General features: G+C 41.9%; 1 protein-coding gene across 1 annotated transcript in view; it reads left to right on the top strand.

Moving 5' to 3' along the window:
• LOC147688870 (macrophage mannose receptor 1-like) overlaps window positions 1-24,872 on the top strand; it is a 758,166-nt gene that overhangs the window by 621,528 nt on the left and 111,766 nt on the right. The window contains exon 24 of the mRNA XM_086941771.1: window positions 15,023-15,255. Coding sequence (XP_086797897.1) covers window positions 15,023-15,255 — 233 coding nt within the window. The remainder of the gene's footprint in view (window positions 1-15,022; window positions 15,256-24,872) is intronic.

The following is a 24,872-nucleotide window of genomic DNA, read 5'->3' as shown; positions in this document are numbered from 1 at the left end:
GATGGCTCCTAAGTCTGCCAGTCATTAAAATCTGGTTCACCAGGTACAGAGAATCCTCAATATTTACACCACTGTTCCCCAGCTTATTCTCCCACTTTAAATTCCAAATCCCATTATCATCCGGGAATGCTTCCAATAATGATTGATAGATCTCACCAACAGAGCATTTTGTCCCTATTCTTTCGATCAGGGAATTTTTTTCTATTAATAACCATACACCTGTCCCAGTCCTCCCCAAAAAGCTATGAACCTGTAAGTATTTAAAACAAATCTTGTTTTAATAAACCATATTTCCCCTGCAAACTTGTAAAGGATAAAAGTTGGCCATCTTCTAACAAATCTTCCAAAGAGAGAAGTCCCTTTGATCCCATCTAAATGCAACCTGGTCCCGAAATATTGGCAGTAAGAGGACAGGAGCAGAAAATGGGGTATAGAAATTAACATTTGGAATGTTCACCCTTCTCCTTATTTGTTTCCAGACTAGATAAGCAGCTTTAAGCACCTCGAATTTGGTCTTTTTATAATATCTGGGCTCTAAAATCCTTACCAAGCAACTATTAACATCCTCCCCCAGCTCAAATTCATAGATAGTTGGTCTCCTAGCAAATAGTAACTCGGCCTTAGCTCCGACTATAAGGGGCCCCAGATGTTGCATCATAGAGGCCCAATAATACATCAAAAAGTATGGAATACCCAACCGCCCTTTTCTGCCTCCACTACCCCCAGAGAAATCTAGAGCAGATCCGGTCTATCCTTATAAAGCAAGAGATAGAAAACTTGGGGGATTGTTTAAATAGATACAGTATTGTGGGCAAAGCAGCATTTTTAAAACATTACAACGCCCCTGGAGAGAAAGATGCAGATGATCAAGCTGTTCCAAATTACTTTTCACCTTATCAAGCACTGGTATAATATTCTGATCGGGAATTTGTTCAACCAATTTTAATACCCAGATAGGTTGTTTCTGTAACAATTGGCAAATCTACCGGTGGGTTGCTATGAGAATGAAGCATCTGAGTTTTCTGTACGTTCAATTTATAGCCTGAAAAGCTACTAAACAATTCTGCCAAATTCTTGATTGCTGGAAAAGCCTGAGTGACATCGCTGGTAAGCACCACAATATTATCGGCTTAAGCCAAAGTTTTATACTCAATATTATTGATTCTGACAGGTTTTATGTCAGTGCTCAGATTCAGTCTATTAAGGAATACATCAATATATAATGCAAATAGCAGGGAGAGAAGGAGCAGGGGCACCCCTACCTTGTGCCTCTGCTGCTGCTAAATGAGTTAGACTCCAGTCCTGAAATGCGTATTACCGCATCTGGATGAACATAAAGAGCCTTCACTGCTAGGACAAATTCCGAGCAGAACCCCTTCCATTGCAAAGTATGCCATAGAAATCGCCAGGAAACCCTGTTGAATGCCTTCTCAGCATCCAACAGGATCACCCATAGCAAGTATTCGGTTGCCTGCGCCCAATCAAGAAGAGCAATTACCCGTCTCACATGATCAGCTGTATCCCTTCCCAGAATGAATCCATGCTGCTGAGTTGAAACCAACTGAGTTATGACTTTACCCAGTCGGCAACCCAAGATATTTCAGAAAATCTTACTGTCCGAGTTGATAAGTGAGATCAGCCTGTACAAAGAAAGATGTAGCTCAGGTTTATCTTTAGTCTTAAAAATTATCATAGTGGTTCTACGCCACAACTCCGGAATAGAGCCCTTTTGGGCAGATTGAAATAAAAACATTAGGTCTTGTTGAAGTACATGTTTGAATGTCCTAAAAAATTCCAGAGGGCTACCATCCGGGCCTCCGCTTTTCCCAGGGCCAATAACATTATCGCCCCCTCCACTTTTTCCCACGTAATTGGTACTGCTAACACCGCATTCTGATCACTAGTAACCTTAGTTGTCTCCAATTCGGAGCAAAATTCCTGCATTTGAGCGTTGCCAGCAATGGCCTCTCCCTCAGCATATAACTGAGGATAATACCTGTTAAGCACTTTCAGAATTGCACCTGAAGAAACCTGTACGTGGTCAAGGTGATCCTTAATCCTATGGATCTGATCGGCAGCTTCCCTCTGATGCAATTGCTTGGCTAATACTCTACCTGTATTTTCTCCAATTTCATATATTTTGGTCTTGAACTGAGCGTATTTCGCGGCTATCTCCTCGCTAAAGTGCTGATGGATTTTCATTTTTAAAATAGCAATGGCCTTTAAAGACTCTTCAATACTGAGACTCCTTGTATATTTACCATAAATTCTATTTCTAATAATCTCAACTGCTCGATTCAGCTCCTAATCTCCCAGAGTTTTCTCCTGAGATTGACTATAGAATAACTAATAGTCTCCCCACGTACCCGGGCCTTAAAGGCGTCCCTGACCATTGCATCTGCAGCTGTATTTCTATTAATTTCACTCTTTAATCCAGCTGTTTATGTGAGTACAGTATATTTGATCCAGCAACAACTTTCTTTTGAAGGTCCAGGTCTTATGATTACTCTTTGTGCTGACTGGTAACTCTAATGTTACCGGATTATGGTCTGAAATAACCTTGGGTATAATCTCGATCTTAGAAGTCTCGACAATTTGTGTGGAGACCAAAAAGTAATCCAAGCGTACTAGTTTTTTATGAGGAGCTGAATAAAAAGTTGCTCCTGGATCATCCCTTTTATGCCTTTGCCACACATCCACCAGCCCGAATTCTCTAGCTAACCCTTGAGCGGCTTTAAAGAATTAAATTTTCTTTCCTCAATATAGGGTATTACTAGTTATATCAACATCAATATCTAAATGCAAATTAAAATTGCCACACAAAATTAGAGGATGTGGTCACAGTGCTAATTCAATACTAATTCAGATAATGCTGCACTTCCGAAACATCCAAATTCGAACCATAAATAGAACAAATTGTCAAAGGGGAGTTATTAATCATAATTTCCACAATAGCCCAGTGCCCTAAGGTATCCTCTTTGACCCACTTACATACCCCCTGGTTGTGTTTTACCAAAATGGCTACCCGTCTGACCGCTGTACCTTACCTTGTGCAAGGCAACACTTCTAAGCCCAAATCCTGCAACCACCCACGATTATTCCAGGATATATGGGTCTCCTGTAAAAATAACAGATCTACGTACATGCTCTGTAAAACTTTGGCTGTCACACCTCTCTTTCTTCTATCATTTAACCCACATATGTTCCATGAACATATACGAATTCTGCCAGTCATGATCAAAGAAAAAATATTCCAGCTCTAATCTAGCCCAACCCAGAGCTACATTTCATAACAGCTGAGCAATTATTATTTTTCTCATAGAAGCAAGTACTATAACCATAAATAATACCCAACGGCCACACAAACCAACAGTGCCACCCATTTCCCACCCCACTCTCCCACCCCAGACCCCTACACCTACCCTCTTACACCCATCCCACCCTTCACCCAAATTAGACATAAGGACTGAGTCCTCTGTGATAGGAGCGGATAGTCACAACCCCCTGGATCCCCCCAACAGGCCAGAAGTAATTGGAGCACGAGATGGGAAAGAGGAAGAAAACATTTTTTACAAAAGGAGCTTAGCAGAGACATCAGCGTTAACCCCTTGCATATATAACATTAAATGTGCTTGCTTTTTACCCAAGCAAAAAATAGTTCAGACATCAATCAGATTCTGTTCATTTTTGTCCCAATCTCTGCATCAAAAAGAAGTTAAAAACTCTTTCACTAAGATCTCTGAGACAAAAAATGTTGTCTGTCCCTTATAAATATTATTCAGTTTAGCCGGGTTTAACAAAAGATCTGTGCCCCCTTTGCCTGAATAAGGGAATCAGTTGCCGCAAATGCCACCTTCTCTCGACTGTGGCCTGACAAAAATCAGGTTGAACAAAGAATTCACACCCCTTTCCCTTTCTCTTCCTATCTGGTCTTGCCAAATCGTTGATTGCCTCTCGTAACAAAAAATTGTTGAGGCAGATCAGAATTGCTCTTGGTCTTTCACTTGAACCCCCATCTTTTTTCCGCTGATTGAATGGGAATCTTCAACTTTCCAGTCCTAATGCTGCAGCTCAGGAAAAGTTTCCAAAAAAAGTTCTACAACGAATTGTCGAGCGTCATTACCCTCCAGACCCTCAGGCACTCCCAAAATCCGCAAATTGTGTCTTCTGGAGCGATTTTCCAACTTGATCAGCTTCCAGGCTGTATCATAATTTTGAGCCTTTGAAGACTCTGTTGTGACCTTCTGCTGGGCTAACTTATTTATTTATTTATAGTCTTATAGCGCGCGTGAATCAGCCCCGAAGGATCTAACTCATCTTCCAAAACTGATATCCGTGATTCAGCTTCCCGAAATATTGTTGCGAACTCCTAGCTGGTCTTGGCAACCCTGCGTACAGCATTCTGCAATTTTCGTACTGCCCCCTGAGTTGTAGCCCTTCTGCCCTGGTCTCCTCTCGATGCGCCATTATGCTCTGGTAAATGATAGACAGAGTAATTTCACCTTGCGGCGCTGTGCTTAAACCAGTTGCCTCTTTAAGTATGTCCCTGTGTTTTTCTTCATCACCCAGGTTTGGCGAATAGTCCCAGACCAGTGAGCCAACTGGGCCCAAAGCTGCATCCGCCAAAGATTCAGACTGTGCCCTTTGTTTCCGAACAGTCCCATTGTTCAGTGAAGCCTCATCACCTGTCTCTTCCCCATTCAGGTGGAGACTGCTCATATCGCTCCTGTCCTCTGTCTATTCCCTTCCAGGGTTCTCATCCCCTGAAGAGTTAGAGGGGTCAGACATGGAGTAAAACTTGTCCCCAGAGTCTCCTTCCTTAGCTAGTCTTGAAGCTGATTTATCCACATTTCGGGGACCCCGAGTTCCTTCAGCCCACCTCTCCGGGAATTACTGCTAATTTCTTGTGCATGACCAGTCCTTAAAGGGTTACTAATTAGGACTGCATCCAATATGATTTTTTAATCCCCTCCTCGGATATTTTATCCCCTGGTAATTCGGGTCTCTCCATCTCAGCCACCACTTCCATTGGGAGAATTGCTCTTGTCAGACCCTTGTGCTGTTTCCATCAATCCATGAGCCCCCCCTATTTCCCCGTTCACCGTAATGGGAGCAGCCACAGTAGCGAGAGCAACAGAGTCAGTGACAGTACCTTGTATTGCCGGCTGTGATCCGTCTGTTGTGACATTGTTCCCAGTTTCAGCCACAAAATTGTTGCAACTCTCCACCGATGCACCGCCAGGCTCTGAGGTCATCTTTACGCTTTTCACTTTTCTGGACTGAGCCTTGAATAACGCTGGAACTGTGGGCCGGCCATGGGTAATGGTGCCACTTTTCCTGATTGAAGACGGAGAAGAGTTCTCCACTTGCCGTTGTTCACCTTCACCTCCTCTGCCATTGCTGCTCTTCGCCGGACCCCCGGCACTCCCAGCACCAGAGACCACCCCTGCAGGAGCCCCACGTGCCTGAGCGCCATTGACTACGTTCTTCGGAGGCATTGGGTCAACACGCCAGATTGTATGCTGCCAGCGCAGTAAGCCAATATACAGCAGTTTTGCAGGCTGTAAAGTATTTAAACACTGGGACCGTGCAACGCCAGAGCATAGCACAATTTTCCCTACACACATATGCTTCCACGCCGCGTAAGACCGCACCATACGGCCGAGGAGGGGAGATTAACCCAGGAGAGCATCAGTATCCAGCTTACTCGGCTGATCGAACCGCTGCCTTCTTGCCTCCCAATTTTTCCTATTCAAGATAAAAGACTGGCTTGACAATCGATACTAAGAGTTATTGTGTGACTTATTGAATTTTTACCCCACATGCTGCAATGTCCTCAGAGTCAAGTGTTAAGGGGTATATTGCTCAGTGGTTATAGGGTTGTTATGCTCAGTTTTTAGATTGCATAATAGGTCTGCCCCAGGATATTCAAGGTGAATGGACCCAATTCTCACGATTCGGGTCCAGGAGTGTCTTTGTGCCCAGTGGCTTTTAAACCAGTTCCAACAGATGTTTATTGTGGTATCTCTGGATAAGACACTTACACATCTTCTCATATGCCACTGAAAGCTGGAAAATATAGATAATCATTAGCTGTATTTCTGAAACCTTTGAATACATGGTTTTATGGAACCCATCATAAAGTTCTTCAAAATTAAATAAATGAAGGACAACTTATATTAATAAATTCAGCAGGTGAATGTATAATAGCATCAATGCGTTAAAAAAGGGAGGTCCCAAAACGTTGATTTACCTTGTTAATTCTCATTCCATGTTGCAATTTTTATATACAAACACAAGGCTGACCTTTTCTGCAGAGTCTTTGACTTAGTAACTTTTTGTGTTAAAGCTTTGTGACGATTGGTTACTGAGCCTACATTATTAAATGCCTTAACTTAAAGAAGACTCTGATTAGCAAGTATGTTCTCATCATAAGTCACACCATGTAGTGCATTACTTCGCCAGACACGGAACGTTTTCTATACAGTACTCTTCATTTCAAGTAAAGTGGGTTTATTTTATTAAAAATGTAAGGGCCTTTTTTTGGAGGTTGATGGATGGGATATTCTGTCTGAGCGGAATGAATATATCAGCTGCCATATTACAAGTGCCAGATGCATATGTACGACATCATTAACGGGATGGTCTCATTAATAAATAGATTTTTGCATTACAGATTCAAAAACAGTAATCCTGACTCATTAAACCTATATTCGGAAATTTGCTTTTAAGTGCTACTTCTGTATTTTGACAATATTTATAACTTTATAGAAATTCTCATAAATCCCCGGAGTAGTCCAGAAAATCTATGGAAGCCACTGATTTCCTGGAGCACCTAAGGTATTCTAAGTACAAAACTATCTGCACGTAAAAGAAATACATTAGCACATGTAACGTTTTGCATTTTTTCCTGCACGGTAGAAAAATCCCTACACCTAAGCCCCATTAAAGATGAACGTACAGCCTCCTTCTTCCCTCTCTGGAAAGGCACTTACATTAATATAGTAAGTTCATGTGGTTCCATTGAGGGTAACAACCTCCTAGTGGTAAGAACATGCTCATGTTCTTGATCATTTGTGCGTGCTCATGTTTGTATACGCGGTACCCCACATTGAAATATCCTAAATTCTTTCAATCACCCCTAACGCTGTGAATGCAACAAGTCGATCCTACTAGTGGATTTTCTGAGTTCCTAAATGCAACTTACAGACGTAACATTTCACTGATCCTGATCATGTGAAACAGGATGTATCATTTGTGATTGCAAAGTGATTTTTGAGCACCTAAGTGCTCAAAGTACTTTTGTGAAACCAATAAAGTTATGACTTGACTAGGAATTTCAGGATTTTCATACCCCCTGCTAGACTGTCAGCCTTAGGTTGGTCTTTCCCCAAACAGTGTGACTACTCCCCTCCAGTTTGCTGAAATTTGTTTTGCATTAGGACTCTGTGCATTTTGTCACTGTTAACCAGTGCTGGCGTGCTTATGCTCATTCCTTAAAATTTGGTGCAATTGGTCTACACCTGATTGACTCCTTTAATTTTCTTGTAAATCCCTAGTAACATGGTACAGAATGTATTGAGGGCCTGTAAATTAAATGCTACTAGTTGGCCTGCAGGACTGTGTGCACTTTACTACTGATAACAAGTGCTAAACTGCTTCTGTTCACTCCTTTTAACATGATAAATTTGGCTCACACCCAATTGGCATATTCAATTTATTAGGGAATTATAAGTTATATGCTTACCACTGCAGCCTGCGTGCGGTTGTAAACTGCCAATTCCACCCGTCAAAATATTCCCTGTGCAATCGTAAATCTCCCTTTTTAATTTATATATCACCCCTCAGATAAGCCCTACATGGCTTATAGGTCAGGGTGCATGTATTTAAAAAGCTGGAAATGTGCCTTTAAGTTTAACATGTCCTTGCAGTGAAAAACTCATAAATTTACTTCTCAGTACTGTGAGGGCTTCCATGGCCATAGGATAATATTTGGTTTCTGTATTACATTTAATAAGTGATAACCTCGTACCAGCCGCTGTTCCCGCACATTCAAGAAGGAAACTCCAACCCCCAGATGCCCCAGCCTGGAGGAGAGCCATAACAAATGAAGCAAGCACAGGAGCACCTTTTAACAGCCTGAGGCATCCTGCAGTGTGGGAGCCTCGTACCAGCTGCTGTTGCCGCACATCCAATCGGGGGAGTGGAGAATCTAAACCCCAGTTATCCTGGCACGAAGAAAGGCCGCAACAAATGATGCAGGCACAGGAGCGCCTTTTAGCAACATGAGGTGTCCCGCAACATGGGAGCCTTGTACCATCTGCTGTTCCCAAGAGGAGAGTGAAGACTCCAACTCCCAGTTGTCCCGGCCCAGGGGAGGACCACAACCAATGATGCAGGTGCAGGAGCTCCTTTTATCAGCCTGAGGCATTCCTCAGTGTGGGCCTCTCGTGGGCCATGGCGAAGACCATGCCTAGAGTGGGCCTGTCTTTGCCCATCTGTGGCCGTCCAGAGCCAGGCTAGGCTCTCCCTCTTTTGCTTTTCCTACAGGACTCATTGGAAGAGATTTTTTTCTAAAACAGGTGTGGATACATCCAACTCTTCTCATGGGGAACCAGTGGATGAAGGGAGGAATGAAGGGGGGTTGTGTACGCCCCTCCGTGTTCCTTGACTCAAAGTCGACTCAAAGTTAGACAGAGTAATGGGGATCATTACTAATGAGATTAAACTAACAGAGCAGTGGTTGTCATTTGATTATGGGGTCCCACTTTTATTGCTGGTACCAGGGGAAGCTGTAACTACTATTACCTCAACTGAGAGTGAATTGCTACCCCAAATGCTTCATCCCACACTATCAGGAGTAGAAACCTTACCATAAAACCTAACAACAAACCCGCCACACTTAGCTGTGCAAAAGCACGTTCATACCCCCCTATCCAAAAATACAGCAACCAAAAGGAAAAGGGCGCTTAACAAACAGCTAGCTAATTAAAAGAAACAACCTCCAAGTTCTGCATCCAGTAATAAGCAATTTCTCACATGGGCACAACCCATCCAGTCAGATAAAGCCCCACAACCTAAACCACAACCAGATCCACAGACTTCGCTTAGCATTAATACATCAAGCAGTGCAAATCCAGGTGCTTCACAAGTGGATTCCTTTTCCTGTGATCTTTTGTGCAATAGATTCAGCAATATTCAGGCTAAAAAGCTAAAACCATTGCTAGAGCAATTGACGGCCCTATAGAGGAAATTAGATTCTCCCTGCTGCCCTCGTGTATTGCACAATGCTTACAAAGACACTGACTGTACTACCAGCGTTATTCCACCATAAAATCCTATGCTTCACCTCTACCTTGCAGTACAGCCCTACAAAGAACCTCTAACGCTGGCCAAACTGGTAATACCCTGAACACGCATGGCAAACCGGCATAATCGACCAGATGTAACCTTACAAGAGACAGCAGACCAATAGTCTCTAACCCCATGCAGAAGGACCTTGTCTCTAACCTTTCGTGCATTACTCTCAGAACAAGACATAGTGTTTATTCAGGAAGCAGCAATGCACCCCATGCAACCGAATCTCGAGAACATTTGTTAAACTCGGACACCCTGGATCTCCCCCTGGCAGCTTGCCCCTATGCAGTAGTCCTGGCAGGAGTACCCCTATTGAGGGAGAACCAAACAGAATCCTGGTTTACCAGTCATAAAGGCTTTAATTTTATTCACATTATTGACATATTGAAGCTCAGGAGGGTGGGATGGTTTGGTCGCTTTGAGAAAACTATAGTAACTGACTGTATTGTGGTTACCTTCCAAAGACCCTCCCTTGCATGTAATTTATTAAGAGAGCAGGAAGATAGCAGCAGCGTTGCCACTTACATTTTCTGCCTCCCCTAGGGTATTTTTATAAAGTCACGATATCCTACACCACCCCCACATCTCACTTTGGAGAACAGGTTTGCCATTCTAGAAGGTTTAGATTGGCTGACTGACTGAGATCCACTCTTACTGATAGGACCTTCTCAGCTACCACCAAGTCAACCCCAGATTCAGCTCTAAAACATTGTAGGTTCTAGTGCAACTGGAAACTCTAAAGATAACACACTAAAAATACTGAGCTCGAACATAGCCAGGTTACAATCCAAACTATCATGCACCGACTGGCTCACCTTTATTACCCAGTATGATATATTAGGAGACCTGGTTAAGAAATTATGTACATATAAATGGCTTCATTTGCTTTTTCAATCCAGCATCTCCATCAATGTCTGAATGTGCAATAGGGGGTTTGGCAACCCGGGTGAATATTAAAGCTAGAGGCAGTGCGAAGACTCTAGAGACCTTTGATGCCAATTTTTTGACAGCAAGGTATAAAAGAGGTCGACATTATACCAACTAATTTTTATAACAATGATTTCATCAGTGTACCCAACATCAAATGTATATCCCTATTTGAGAATATATCCGCCCTTCATAAAATTACAGCCGATAGTGGCCAAACCGCTGGCTACTGTATAGGGGGAGATTTTGATGCAGGACTCTGACAAACATCTCCATTGCTTTCTTACATAAGGAATCTTAATTCCACAAAGGGCATTGTCGAATCAAATATCTCAAATGTAGGAGGGCGTGACTTGGTCTCCCTATTGGCAACCCATAATTTAATACATGTCATGGATACTGCTCATAGTGACATCGAACCACCCCTTACATATAGAGGTCGAGGTCAGACATCCACAATAGATTACATTTTCATATCTTCTAATTTCGAAGACTTTTTGTTACATGGCAAATTGATCTCCTCCAGCTAAAGTGATCACAATCATATTGAAATGCTTTTTGCTTTAGCACCAACACCATTATTTAATAGAGAGATCAGGGCCTGAAATCTTGACCCCTCTTCGAATGGACTATGGTTAAAAGGGAGAGCTGTAGCACCTAAACATCTGTTTCGGAAAGTGATCAGTGAATCCTCCCTGTTGTGCAGGCATGCCTCAATGAGGCTGATACTACTAGCCCTGCAGTTGTCGCCTGTGCAATAAGATTAAAAAAGAGCTTATGATACCAACCTACATAACCACCTGGTAGACCACAATGGTTTAATCAGGAGTGCTCCGCTGCTAAGCACCATCAGCTACGACGGATCCGTAAGGCTTCTCCAAAGAATCCCTTGATTGTGGCTTAACCCCGCAAGAAGAAGTATAAGTGGTTTATAACTACTAGGAGAGCAGATTTATTAATTCAACAAGGGGACTACCTAACCACAGCAGAAAATAACATGAACAGTAAACTCTTCAGGGCTTTCATTAAAGAAATGAAACAATCCAACCAATTAGAGACCGAGATCAATTGCAACATTTCAAGTCAGGACTGGGAGGCCCATTTAACAAGAATATATTCCCTGGAATACCCAGATATCTACACCTTGTTTGATCATAACTTTACCTCTTTAAATTGTCTCTGGAAGAGGTAGAGGAGGCACTGCATCAGAGTGTCGGGGGCAAGGCACCTGGTGCTGATGGGGTTCCTATCAACCTCTTGAAACATAACCCCGACTTCTGGTACCATTACTGCTGAATGTTTTTACCAGTCTTGCTTTCGCCCCTGTTCCCAAGTCATGGTTGACTTCCATAATAGTACCTATTTTTAAAAAAGAGACCGCTCCCAGCGCAGTAGTTATAGGCTCATTTCATTCTTTGATACCACCTTAAACATTTTAGGCACAGCCTTATACAACCACATTAATTAGTGGTCTAAAGAGAAGTCAATGCTCTACCCTAATCAGTATGGTTTTAGACCTAAGATGGGCACGATTGAGCAGTGTCTTAACCTTTAGTCAAATAGCTGGAAATATGCTACAGCCAAACATTCTCCCAAAATATCTGGGCTTTATTGACCTAACCACTGCATTTGACAGTTTAAACCTCTCAAAGCTTTGGTTTATTTTAATCTCCCTTGACCGGGATGATGCACTAGCGCACTTTTTGGTAAACTTGCATAGAGGTACGAAAACAAGAATAAGAATCAACACCAAAGGGGAAAATATTGGCATTCTTAAAGGCGTGAGACAAAGCTGTGTTTTAGCCCTACTCTATTTTATTTTATATATTAACGACCTTCACCCTTTTTTGTTTACCACCACCCCGACGTCCCTTAGATCAAAGATTCTTTTTTACCAGCACTGCTATATGCTTATGATGCCGTATTGATGGCCGACACTCCAAAGGCGCTATCTCTTTTAGTGAGTGGCTTGGTAAAGTCTATGGCATCATTAGATCTGCAAAATAATTTTAATAAATCCTTTATTATGTCTTCTGGCCCAAATAAACCACAACGTGTCATCTCTATAAGTAGGTGATTCAAGTTTATATTGCACAGGCACTTTTTCTTATCTTGGCATGGTCTTTAGTGATAATGGCTCTTGGAAAGCACATATAACAAATAGTGAGAGTAAACCTTCCAAGGCCATGGGTTCCCCACTTAGCTTACCTCGCCCCTGGAAGGGGCGAGCCCTTGTCCCCTTACTTCAGATCTACAAGTCACAGTGCCTCCCCATCACTACCTATGGGGCAGAAGTTTGGGAAATTGAAAACTGCCACCAAATCCAACTTCAGGAGCACAGATTTTGTAGGAAGATTATGGGGGCGCTGATTTCTAGCTCTAGTTATGCAAGTCACAGTGAGCTGGTCATCCCCTATAGTTGAGGCTTATATCTGTGCCCGCCAAATGCTTCTTTGGTTCGCAATTTGAAATAACATGGAGGGAACCCGCACAAAAGATATCATAAAGGATTGCCTCTCCTGTGGCAAAGGTATACAAATCCCATGGTTAATGTATATGGAATCTTGCATGCACAAGATAGGCAGTAAAAAATTGTTTGAGAATCCAGGGGGCCATTAACAAAAAACAGCTACAGACCATTTGGTTTAAACTTGCACATGCGGATAGGCTGAAGAGGGAGTCTGGCAAATCCAGAGTGCCAACCTATCTGGGTATAAACCCAAAAGGGGATGTTCCACCCCAAAGATATTTGTCCAGTCCCATGGGTCACTTGGAGCACAGTCTGTTGTTCCGTTTCAGGGAAGGTACAATCAAGTACCTGTTAAGTTTCCCTCTAGGTTTTCTAGCAAATCTAGATACTCGCCCATGCCCATGCAATGGGAGGTCAGGTCAAACAACATTACATTTTTCATTGTTCTGTAATTTTTATTTACTGTATAACAAAAGTATTTTATTACCATTAATGAAGAGGCTGCACATTACTGTTTTTAGAGAAGCTTATAATGTATTGCTCCTGCTGAATAACAAGGACATATTTTATTGTGTTGGACTGTTCTTGGAAATCCCTGTGCGTGCACGGCAATCAATGTATGTTTTTGAGTTTTCACGGCACATTGATCTAGAGACCTTTAGATTGCTCTATTTAAGAAGATAATGATTGACCCAAAAGAATGTGTCTGTTTTTAATTATTTATGTATTTTTTATAAGTGTCTTTTTTTATGGTACCTCATGTAGCCGAATAAAGCTTTTTTTTATTCGAATTGAATTTAAGTGACAAAATTTGTTTAAGAGCAGGTAAAAATGTCATGTTTGGTCTCTAAAGAAATCTAATGTACATTTCTCTGTAAGGGTAAAGTTGGATCTGAAGTCACAGTTCTGAAAATACTTCTTTTAGAAAGTTGGTATTTCTCGTCCTAACCATTTTGTTCCTACAGCCTATGCCCTGGGTCACATGACTTTGATTAGCATGGCAACTGGCCTTTGTGTAATCCTCCCAGAGAGTTAGACAAAGGAGGACTGGATGTTGCCAGGGTGTATGGAGTGGTGTCAGTCATACCTTTCGACGTTGCCTCAGTCTCTATGGTTGACCCTTTGATCTTTTAGGAGCTAGTTTTTACTAAAAACTATAAATATGCATTACTCTGTTTCTACTGGTTGGATTTTCGCCATTTTCACATCGAATAATTTATTAAATTGTACTCTGTTGTTCTAAATTGATGTTGAATTTTAATTGTGTGTGGTTTTCACTTTATTACTGTTTAAGTGCTGTATAAATATGTTACACATTGCCTTTACGTTAAGCCTGACTGCGTATGTGCCTAGCTACCACAGGGTTAAGCACTGGTTAATTTACTGTTTGTGGTTCGCCCTGCAAGGGATTGTGGTTGTTGACTGACGATGAAACACAAGTTTTTCTCAATATGTTTTAATATGTGGAATTATCCTCTAATTTGTCATGGACTTCTGTTTGGTATAGGCCTGTGCACAATTTAAAATGTCTGGTGAAATTACTGAATTTTATATTATGTGTAATTTCTCCAAAATTTGCATTACCTCATTTTGTGTACTTTGGGCCTACAGTAGATTGATTCATGCAGAAAGTGTCTTGCTGAGAGATGTTTTTTGGTTATACCAATCTCCTGCCAGAAACCTGTGCGACTTATTTACAAGCAGTGTGAAAAAGCCATATAAGTTATAGTCAAACTGTATTTCATTCTAAAAGCATAATGTAGTGGATTTAGTGAAACTTCAAAAAAATAAATTATACCATTTCTCAGACCTCTAGCTGGATGCATTGAGAGACTCCTCAAAGTACAATCAATCAGTTCAATGTTAATTCTTGCAGACCTGCCAACACACACAGTGCCAACGTGTGACACACAATATCGACTCCCAGCACAGTCACCCAGTGATTAGCCAGTATCACATAGTAGCAGGCAAAAGGAGCTGAAAACTACAGTAGACAATGGTTGTCAGCCAGTTTTTGGAGGCTTTGAACTACTGACACCCATTAGGAAGTGTGAAAACACCCCAGCACATCGACAACACCATTCACAAGGTTTTGTTTTCCTGACGGGAGCCTTCTCAGCAAGAGGCTCCATGCCCTCCAACGCCCTGCCCCCTTCTCACCCTGTATCATTATTTATATAGTTGGGAGGTCTGTTCATGTGAAGGTCACTTTGTGCTTTGTTGAGGCTGGTATGTATCCCCTAACTCTCCTACTGTCTCCTATTGCAGGTCAATCATTGTCTGATAATCCTACAACCATCCCATCCTCTAATTTTCTCAAATATGGAAACAGCAACTACAAAATTGCACGCACCCAGATGACGTGGGATGAAGCACGCAGGCAATGCAAAGCACAAGACTCTGAACTTGTCAGCATTTTAGATTCCTACACACAATCTTTTGTGGCAACGCAGATGTTGAAATATAAGCAGCCTGTATGGATTGGCCTCAACAGCAATGTGGTAGGAAACCATATTTAATAGAATACTGTGTAAAAATAATGGAGCTAATGCATAAAATATGTCTAACAGTTCACAATGTATGAATTATGCATTGTCATGTTTAAGTAAATAGTTGCATTTTTTATTGATAATAACTTACTTAGTCACCTCAACAGTCTGTTGTGCACCAAGGTCCTGTGTATGTATTGCAGGTGTTTCACTTACCAATTAATCAATGGATTTGCTTTGGTGTGGCAAACATCTAATTATTTTTGGCTTGTTGGTTTGCTGGCCTCTGATTAGTGCCACTGTTACTTTAATTGCACTAATATCGGCATGGTGCTTTTATTTATTTTATGAATAGCTTTTTTAAAGGTTTTTGCTTATTTAAATGTTTAAGTGATTTAGATTACGTATAATGTTTTTTTGATTTTCCCTAGTGTATTCTTCACTCACTATCTGTAGCTGTGCCTTACCAATCTGTGTGTTCTGACTTTCAGATTTAAAACACAGTTTTAAGACAAACTTGGTCAAGTATGAATATGTTACACTAGGTACATGTAGATGTCTCTTTAACCCAAGAAAAATAAAAAAACTGGGAGAAATAAATCATGCCTGGATAGAGGCCTGTGTGTCCTGACTTTCAAAGTGAGAAGCACGGTCTAATGGCATCATATTTCTTTGGTTATACATTTATGGGTCAATTACAAATCCTTTCTTACAAATTTTCCTTTACCGCACTGAACAAGTTACTTACTTTTGATTAAGCTCTTTCTGGTAGATAATTCCTCTAACCATAGATCACAGACCTATTGAATATTCCCCAGGCTTCAGACTGGATAAGCAATATCTTTAGCACTACCTCTGCGTGCTGCTAGGTGGCGTAATGGAACTTCGGGCCAATGTTGTCCCACCCCTGAAGTGACAAACTGAGCCACAAATAAGCACCACCCATGTGCGTTGACAGCAGTTCCTTTCTTTTCACGCCACCAGACGCTGATCCAGAGCTAGGCCTCGTCTCTTCACCTGAGTGTTTACTCAGACCTTTGAAATTTCTACCGGCGTGCAAGGGAATGTCATTCCCGAAAAAAACACAGGGCTTAAAACATATAGAGACTGTCACAAACTAATGTCTATGACAGAATGTCTTTGATGCTCGGGGTCAGACCATGTCTCCAAGTCCTGAAGTGACTTCACCTTCATGCACCCGAAGGCCGCCCAGTACCATGAAGCAAAGCTCTAGGCAGCTAAATATTGTAAAATTCCATCCTGTGACCGTTCAAAGTTAAAGGAACATCCCATTCCCTTCCTTGTAGCAATTCCCTCAGCAGATCATCTTCTCAATCAAAGACATCAGGTAAGTCAAAGGAAAAACTTAAGAAGTACACCCTGCCTTGTCACCCCCACTCAAGCTCCTTAGAAGGTGTAAGGGCATCAGTATGTCTCCCAGTCTCACTCGTGAAGTCATTCCTCCTGGAGCCTGGGGAATATTCAAAAGGTGCTGGATCTGCACTTTAGAAGTATGTATCAAAATACCCCAACTATAAGCTTTTCTGGACAACTTCACCTTAGCAGGTATTCCATCAACAGCTAGTTTTCAGCTTCTTCATAATTGTGATGGCTGGACTTGTAGAGGCTTTTATTTTTTGGTCTCTGGGTTTTCCCTCCGAGGTCAGTTAGGCTACCAGTCAATTTCTCTTTCTGTTATGTGCTGCCTTTCCTATTCTGGAGTTGTGAGCGATAGAAAGAAGCAGCAAGCCTTTTCTATCTGAAAAGAAGACTAAACTTGTGTTCCTGTGGAATCCAGCTCTTTACAAGTCTCAACATCAGCAAATCTTTCAAAGAGCTTCACAGATCGATCAAGTGCCGAGCATTCTAATTGCAGTGAACACTTTGTCTGCCCAGAGTCAAACCTTAAAAGTAGAGAATGTGGCACTTCATCCATTGTGTTGCATCAACGGCCATTTGATCCTCCAATGGCTAGTTTACTAGAACATAAATTCAACAGTCTCTGAGAAAATAAACTAATTCCTTGATACCTGTCTCATCCTTTTCAGGACTAAACCACAGGTTCACACATCAAGGTGGGATTCCAAATCTTCAACACTGTCTGAAAAGCATTAGCATGTGGCTATCCCATAGGTATCTCAGGATAGTCTACTATTGAATATTTACATGACTTTTATTACAAACTTCAAAGAAATGTTCTACTACTTTCAGCACAAAAAAATAGGTTCATTGGACATGTTGTCCCTCATAACCAAGCTATAAACTATTGGTCGAGAAACCAACTGAGCACACTCCATGTCATTCACAATATTTCACAATAGACTTCCAGGAAGAAGTAGAAGATGTACTGGTTCAAATGCCCAGATGGGCCTCTTTTCACAATTTCCATACCTTACCCAGCCAGATTATTACAGAATCCTGGAACGACAACAGGAAAGGAAGAAGAATCAAACATGTCTGACTCCATACTCATGTCTCTTCCCAGGACTGAGGAGAATGAAGGGGAACCAATGCAACTGGTATTCACACTATCTGAAAAATACAGAAGCTGAGAGGAGATATAGGTCTCTGTCTACAGGGAAGAGGACCAAAATGTCAAGACCCAGATGAGGAACCAGGAAATGGAAGGAGTAACTGTTCACAATGTTTTACTTTTATATAAAATTGCTTTATGTTTCCAGCAAACATTTCAAACTTTCTGTCTTGAGAATATGCCAGAACCTTGTGCATGCAGGACTTCACAGAAGGTAATCATCTCTCAACATTTTTTGGTGGTCTTACTTATGCAATTACAGTATACAGTGTCATGTGAAGTGCATGTCCAAGCCAAATAAAACCACCACTCCACACCTGGATTATTTTAACCTCTGAAAACACCTTCTAAATCATGGCATCACATACCCACCTGTTTATCCCACAATCTATCTCCTTCTGTACTTGCACATTGGGTAGACAATCAAATCTGGGAGGACATATTTACTCTTTATCGGGTGCATCTTCTTGAAGATCTCTCAGCTCACTCAGAGAAGTTTGGATTTAATTAATGAATAAACAGTTACCATTTTCTGCATTTTCTACTGTTCTGTTCTGTTTTGTACTTATCCTTGATTCATCATTTTGACTTTCCTGCACAACTTTCAATATCATGCACATTAGCTTACCATTTGGTCAGCATATTTGTTTCCAAGAGTGACTATATCCCTTTCAGCTTTTGGGAAACACACTTGACCACCTCAATTTTTACTAGGCCTTTGTATTGCTTTCAACAAATCCAATACGTAAGCATAATTTTTAATCAAAGATCCAGAAGATGTCATAAAACCTCTTTGGGACCTCAGTTGAATGAAATCATCCACATCATGAGAACCATACTGGATCTCTGTATAGATCGTTACATTCAAATTCCTCGACAGGCAAATAGCTCTTGTCAATTAAACTAACTCCGCCGATTAAGCTGAAGTTATAATCAGCAGAGAAGATGCTTTGTTCTAATGTCTCTGTAGGCAGCTCTCAGGGCTCAATGTTGGTATCTCAAACAATTTTTTGTCTTGGTTTATTGGATAATTCAGTCACCTCCAGACAATCAAGTCAGGTACATCTTCATCATCATCAAGTACCCTGTTTTCACAAGCCCTGTCTGAAACAGGCAGTGTTGCTGGATTCAAAGTACTACACCTCTTAATCGAGATATTTTGAGCTGCAAGTATCACCTGTTCGTAATGAGTCAATTGGTAAGATGGTTAGTTCTCATTCTAGTCAACAAAATCTCAACTGAGTTTGGGACATAAACATTTAGGGGCAGATTTATGAGGCCCTTGCGCCACGTTTACGCCGCTGTTGCGTCACGCAAGGCAGCATAAACGTGGCGCATCCCTACGAACGATTTACAACGTGACGCATCTAGGCAGATGCGTCACGTTGTAAAGCCCTGCGCCGCTTGTGAGCGTTCCGGCGCAGGGTGGGCATTCCGGGGCAGGTGCGCCTCGCAAAAGTGGCTGAGTGAAATCTATGAGATTTCACTCAGTCACTTTTAAGCCAATGCTGCGTCAAAAGCCTGCGCCTGCTTGAAGCAGGCGTAGGTCTTGACGCAGCATTGTTAAAATGGGGCACCCCCGAGCCTTGCTGGAGCTGCGTCGCGCTTGCGACGCAACTCCAGCAATGCGCCACATTTCCGGCACAGATGCGTCACGCATCTGTGCCGTTTTTGCACCATGGTGCGCCGCATTATAAATGCGGCGCACCATGGCTGGCGGAGCTGTAGCGCACTGTGGCGCATGTTAACTGGCGCATCCCTGGGGATGCGCCAGTTAACATAAATTTGCCCCTAAACATTTAAAGGCGAGAACTATTGCAATGCAATTATTTTTGGGTTTTAGTAGAAGTGAAACCAGTGCGCATGTTTTTTTGTTTTTTTGTTGTACGCGCATGCGTATTACATTCAAACGTTAGCCTTAATGTTCAACCGCAATGCAGAGAGCTCATGCACTAGAGACCCCACGTAGTAGCTGAGAAGTCAGGCCAATGAATTTCATTATCCACCCACGGTACGTGTTTTCCTAATTTAAAGCCAAAAATATCCTCTTCAGATGTAAAGTGAGACGACAAGGATAAAAAAAAATGTATCAACCCGGCGAGGAGGCAATTCAGTTGAACGGCCGTTTGTCAAACTTGATTTTCAATCTATTTATTCTTATTTTTATTTAATATAGTTCAAAATATTTTAATGTATCAATTTATTCATGCTTTATGTTTATCCCTATTCCAATAATGAACATGCTTGTTTCCTCTCATGTAATGTTTGACATGCGAACATATATTGCCAAAAGATCCCAACAGACCCTATTTAGACGGGGGACTCCCGTTTTATTAAAAGCCCTAAATGGGTTTATTTTAGGTATCTCCCACCTAAAATCCACTTCGCTTAAGTGTAAATCATTGAGGAAAATCAATTCCACATATACATATACATATTACCACATTCAAAATGTTGGCATGTATGCCGCTTATGTGTCACCATCACAAAGCCCATCGTCAAAACAATTAATTGACCGTTATTTTGTTCTTTTAGCTGCATACTAAGAAAATGTATTTAAAAGGATTATACACTTTGTATGTTTCGCCTTTCGATTAGCTGCAGCATTTTCTCTTAAACAACTACACATCATTCTTGCCAGTGGCGTTGAATCTATCAGTTCATGGACTTTAGATAAGAGATGCTTTTTGTGGAGCATATATAGTTTATATGTTTTTTTTCCCTATAAAACAATGACAATGATTAAGCAAATATGATTCAATTAAATGTGTGGTGGGGAGGGGGCGTATGGAATCAAGTTTTGGCCAATACTTTCATATTCTGGTGTTCACTCAGGCTTCAGGGACACACATCATGCACCTTCCTGAACTGAGGCAGAGTGCCTTTAGCCTTTTTTATTTTGTATTCTTTTCATAGGGCTTGCCTAGCCTTGGGATCCATACAACCATACCAGTCATGCATGTTATTGGGTTGCACATTACATCCCTTTTCAATTCAAATAAAAATAAATGGACTAGGCTGATATGGCATATCACGTGTGAGTCACTGCTAAATCTGTAGGTTGCACCTTTAATCATACTTCGGGGCATGCCTAGTGAGGGGTGGGATCACTGCTGTTTTTCTTGACTCCTTAGCTGTAGGCCCACAGGGTTGGTAGTGAAAGCAACAGGTCTAGACCTCCAGTTGGATGTCCTATCCTCATGCTCTTCCACTGCATTGTCCTCCTAGGGTCGGGTTAGACAGCCTAGACAAAGACCGCCTAGGCAACAATGCACACAACAGCAAAGAGCTCTTCAACATCATGAAGGAACTCTCCAACCCCAGCTCCAACACCAATGACATCCCTCCCTCACAAGACCTATGGAACTCTCTGGCCTCCTTCTTCCATCGCAAGTTCGCAGACATCCGTGACAGCCTCAACGCCACGACCACCCCGCCAATCCACGGAATCCTCCACCCCCACGACCACCATCCGCACCAACCGCCTGCTCTCCTGAACCAACATTAATGACAACGACACCATCAAGATCATGAACACCATCCACTCCAGATCCCTGTCAGACCCCTGCCCACACCACATCTTCAACAAAGCCAGCACAGCCATCACAACCAATCTCCGGAAAGCCATCAACATCTCCTTCAAGACAGCAACCTTCCCGGAGAGCTGGAAGCACACAGAGATCAACGCCTTACTCAAGAAACTCAAGGCGACCCCAAGGACCTCAAGAACGTCCGGCCAATCTCCCCTGTTCAAAAATGGTTGCTTGGTAATAGTTAATTCTTCCTCTTTGTCCCTCCTTTTTGTGCTTGGATTCTGTCCACAGAGCACCGCCCAATTACTGTTAACATTGCGCTTATGTGTTATGTGCTGATTCGGCGACTATTTTTTCAATGATTCCTGCTTGTGTCACTGTTTGCCCATCTTCTGTCGTTCAGCTTCACAGCCCGTTACTCAATCTCCCAATCCCATTCAAATACCAAGATCAAATGACAGGCGCTTCAGAAGCTGTTTTCGAAATCGCCCCTTTTATTTTCTCTGACTTCAAAGTGCGAGGATTTCCACATAACCCTCTTACATTGCTGCTTGTTGCTTTGGCGAGCCACGGTCACTGGATCTTTAGCAGCCCAAACTTGCAGCGCAGTTAAGAGCAAGGCACTTTTAAGGGCAAGGCGCAGTTAAGGGCAAGTCTTGGGCAACTTCAGTTGTGTTTTTTCTGACGCTTGTTTATATAATGTAAACTCAAGAGACCCAAAGGTGTTAGAGTATTTTACAAGAGTGCTTGTTAGATTACACAATGTCAGTGAATTTTTGGGGGCATTTTTATAGAGCGTGAACTCGACTGACCCAAAGGTATTGAAGTGCTTTACAAAAGCACCAGTCACATAACCCAAAGTCAGGTTCATTTTTTTGTTTTTAGATGCGCAGAGATTAACCCCTTTGCTGCGAGGCCTTTCCCCCCTGTGTTTAGCCTTTTTTGGGCTATTAGGGGTAGTTTGAGTCTAGGGCCCCATAACTTTTAGTCCACATAAGGTATCCACAACACATTTGTGTCCTGAGGATATCAAATGTACCAAGGGTTTGTGGATTCCTCTGAAGAGCGACCGAGAAATTAGCGGAAATACAGCAACATTTTGATTTTTGGGGGAAAAAGTGCTGCAGAAGAAAGCGTCTGTTTTATTCCCTGCAAATGGTATCAATGAAGGGTTTGTAGTGCTCAAATCACCATCTTCTCAGCTTTCAGGAACAGGCAGACTTGTGTCAGAAAACCAAAATGTTCTACGCAGTTTGGACATTTTACTAGGACATAGCTTATTTTACCTATTTTTTGTGATTTCAACCTGCTTCAAGTTAGTTGTAGAGATGGGTTTGAAACCAATAATGGTTCCAGGCAAACTATACATTTGTGAAACCTAGACAAAAATCTGAATTCAGCAACTCATCATTTGTGTATATTCGTCAAGGTTTTCTTATAGAAAGCAACAATTTAAATAAAAATAATATTGAAATTGAGTTAAAGAAAACTGCCTTTTTCCTACGTTTTCACCTGTAGCTTCTTCTAAGTATGGCACATATTTTAAAGCAATATACTGCTACATCCACTGGAGCCTTTTGGTTGCCAGGATATATGGGGGTTCTAGGTTCACCAAGAATCTGAGGTACCTAGAGCCAATAACTGAACTGCACCTTCCAATGGTTTTACATTGTGTGCCGAGTATACAGCAATTCATTCAGTAAAAAATAAAGAGTGAAAAATAGGCATCAAGGAAACCTATGTATTTCCAAAATAGGAACAATCTATGGAGTTTGAAAGCAGTGGTTATTTTCACAGCTCTGAATTTTTTTACACACTGTCTTACATTTGGAAGGCAGAAATGCATTGAAAGACAATTGGTAATAACACTGTTCTATTCTGTTTTTCCCTAAGTCTCCCGATAAAAATGGTGCCTCACTTGTGTGGGTAGGCGTAGTGCCCGCAGCAAGAAAACGCCCAAAATGCTGTGTGAAAACATAACATATTTCAGCTGAAAACGTACCCTTTTTTTGCAATGCGTCTAGCAGTGGATTTTGGACCCTAGCCGGACCACCCTGTCTAGGAGAATTACATTAAATATACTCTAAAGGTTAAAAAAACACCACTTACCTTAACTGCGGCATCCCTGGGCTGCCGGTCTCCTCTTCCTTGGTTTCACGATGATCTGCACTCACGCATGCACATTACTTGCGAGAAATACACGGGCACGTGCGCATGAGCAGATCATCGTGTAACCAAGGAAGAGGAGGAAGGCAGCCCAGGGACTTCGCAGTTAAGGTAAGTGTTGATTTTTTTAACCTTTAAAGTATATTTAATGTAATTCTTCAAAGGGGGGTTGGAGGCGGAGTTGGTCCCCAACTCAGTGGAACTGCGCGTAGTACTGCTCCTCCAGCTCTGCCCAGGCTTACCTATTATAGTTTAAAATGCACACAGGTTTGCACACTTCAGCAACCTAAACTCCAAACAATCACAGGTGAAGTATTTTCATCATGGATGGCAGTGAGCATATGCCCATCTCTCCTGTCTGCAATTTTCACAGCTAGAAGTTCATCACTACGCAAACCACTGCACTGTCGCCACTCAAGTTTTTCACAAGCAAGTTGTTTTGGTTAACCTTTAAGGTTAAGGTTAAAACGGATTGTGCCACAAGCAACAGTGTAAATTTTGACCAATTCCCTGAACAATTGCACACCAGTGTAGAAGGTATCTACATATAAATCGTGACCTGTGTCAAAAAGTCCTCTACCAAGACCCCAAACAATTTTCTTACTAACTCCGAAAGTGGACGGACAACCAAAAAGATCAATACGGGAATCCCCACCTGTGTACACTCGGAAATTATAGACATATCCAGTCTAACTCTCAGACAGCATGTACATCTGAATTCCATGACATGCCTTCTTGCTAGGAATGTACTGCCAAAAAACCATATGGCCCTTGAACAGGATAAAAGACTTGTCCGCAGCTATTTCTTTCCCTGGAGCATAGATCTCTGAAAAACGTTCTACAAAGTGATCAAAGACAGGCCGAGCCTTAAAAAGACAGTCACAATCAGGGTGATCTTGTGGCAACGTTAAACCATTAACAACAAAATGCAGCAGCTGAAGCAGAAGCAAATACCAATGACAACTCGTGCTTGGAGGAAATATAGCCGTTGCCATTAAGGGACTTGTAGACTATATGAAGACAGCAATGGCTTCCTTATCATGCCCATCTAAAAATATAAACTTAAGGCTTCTTCAATGCATCCAGATAGCTCTAGAGTGGGGCTTAAGTCTGGCACAGTTGTCCCTCATATACTGTTGAGCATTCAAATTAGTCTGCTCAACAAACGAATCCAAAAATACATTGTCCATAAACAACTGAAAGAAATGTATAGGCAAAAGGTTTTCAGTATTCCCTCTACACCCTGAAACACCAGTAAAGGCAGGCAATCTGGATGCACCATGTTTGGGGAAGCCCAGAGTTCAGCTCTTCCAGTGGCAATCCAGGTGCCTATTGCTGCACTTTCGAAACATCAGTGTCCTCCTCTAAAACAGGCACTTCATCTTCACTGAGAGTGG

The sequence above is a fragment of the Lissotriton vulgaris genome, chromosome 10 (assembly GCF_964263255.1).
Source record: "Lissotriton vulgaris chromosome 10, aLisVul1.2, whole genome shotgun sequence".
Classification (NCBI taxonomy): Eukaryota; Metazoa; Chordata; class Amphibia; order Caudata; family Salamandridae; genus Lissotriton; species Lissotriton vulgaris.
Note: the sequence above shows the minus strand (reverse complement) of the source record. Positions and strands in the feature narration are given on the sequence as shown.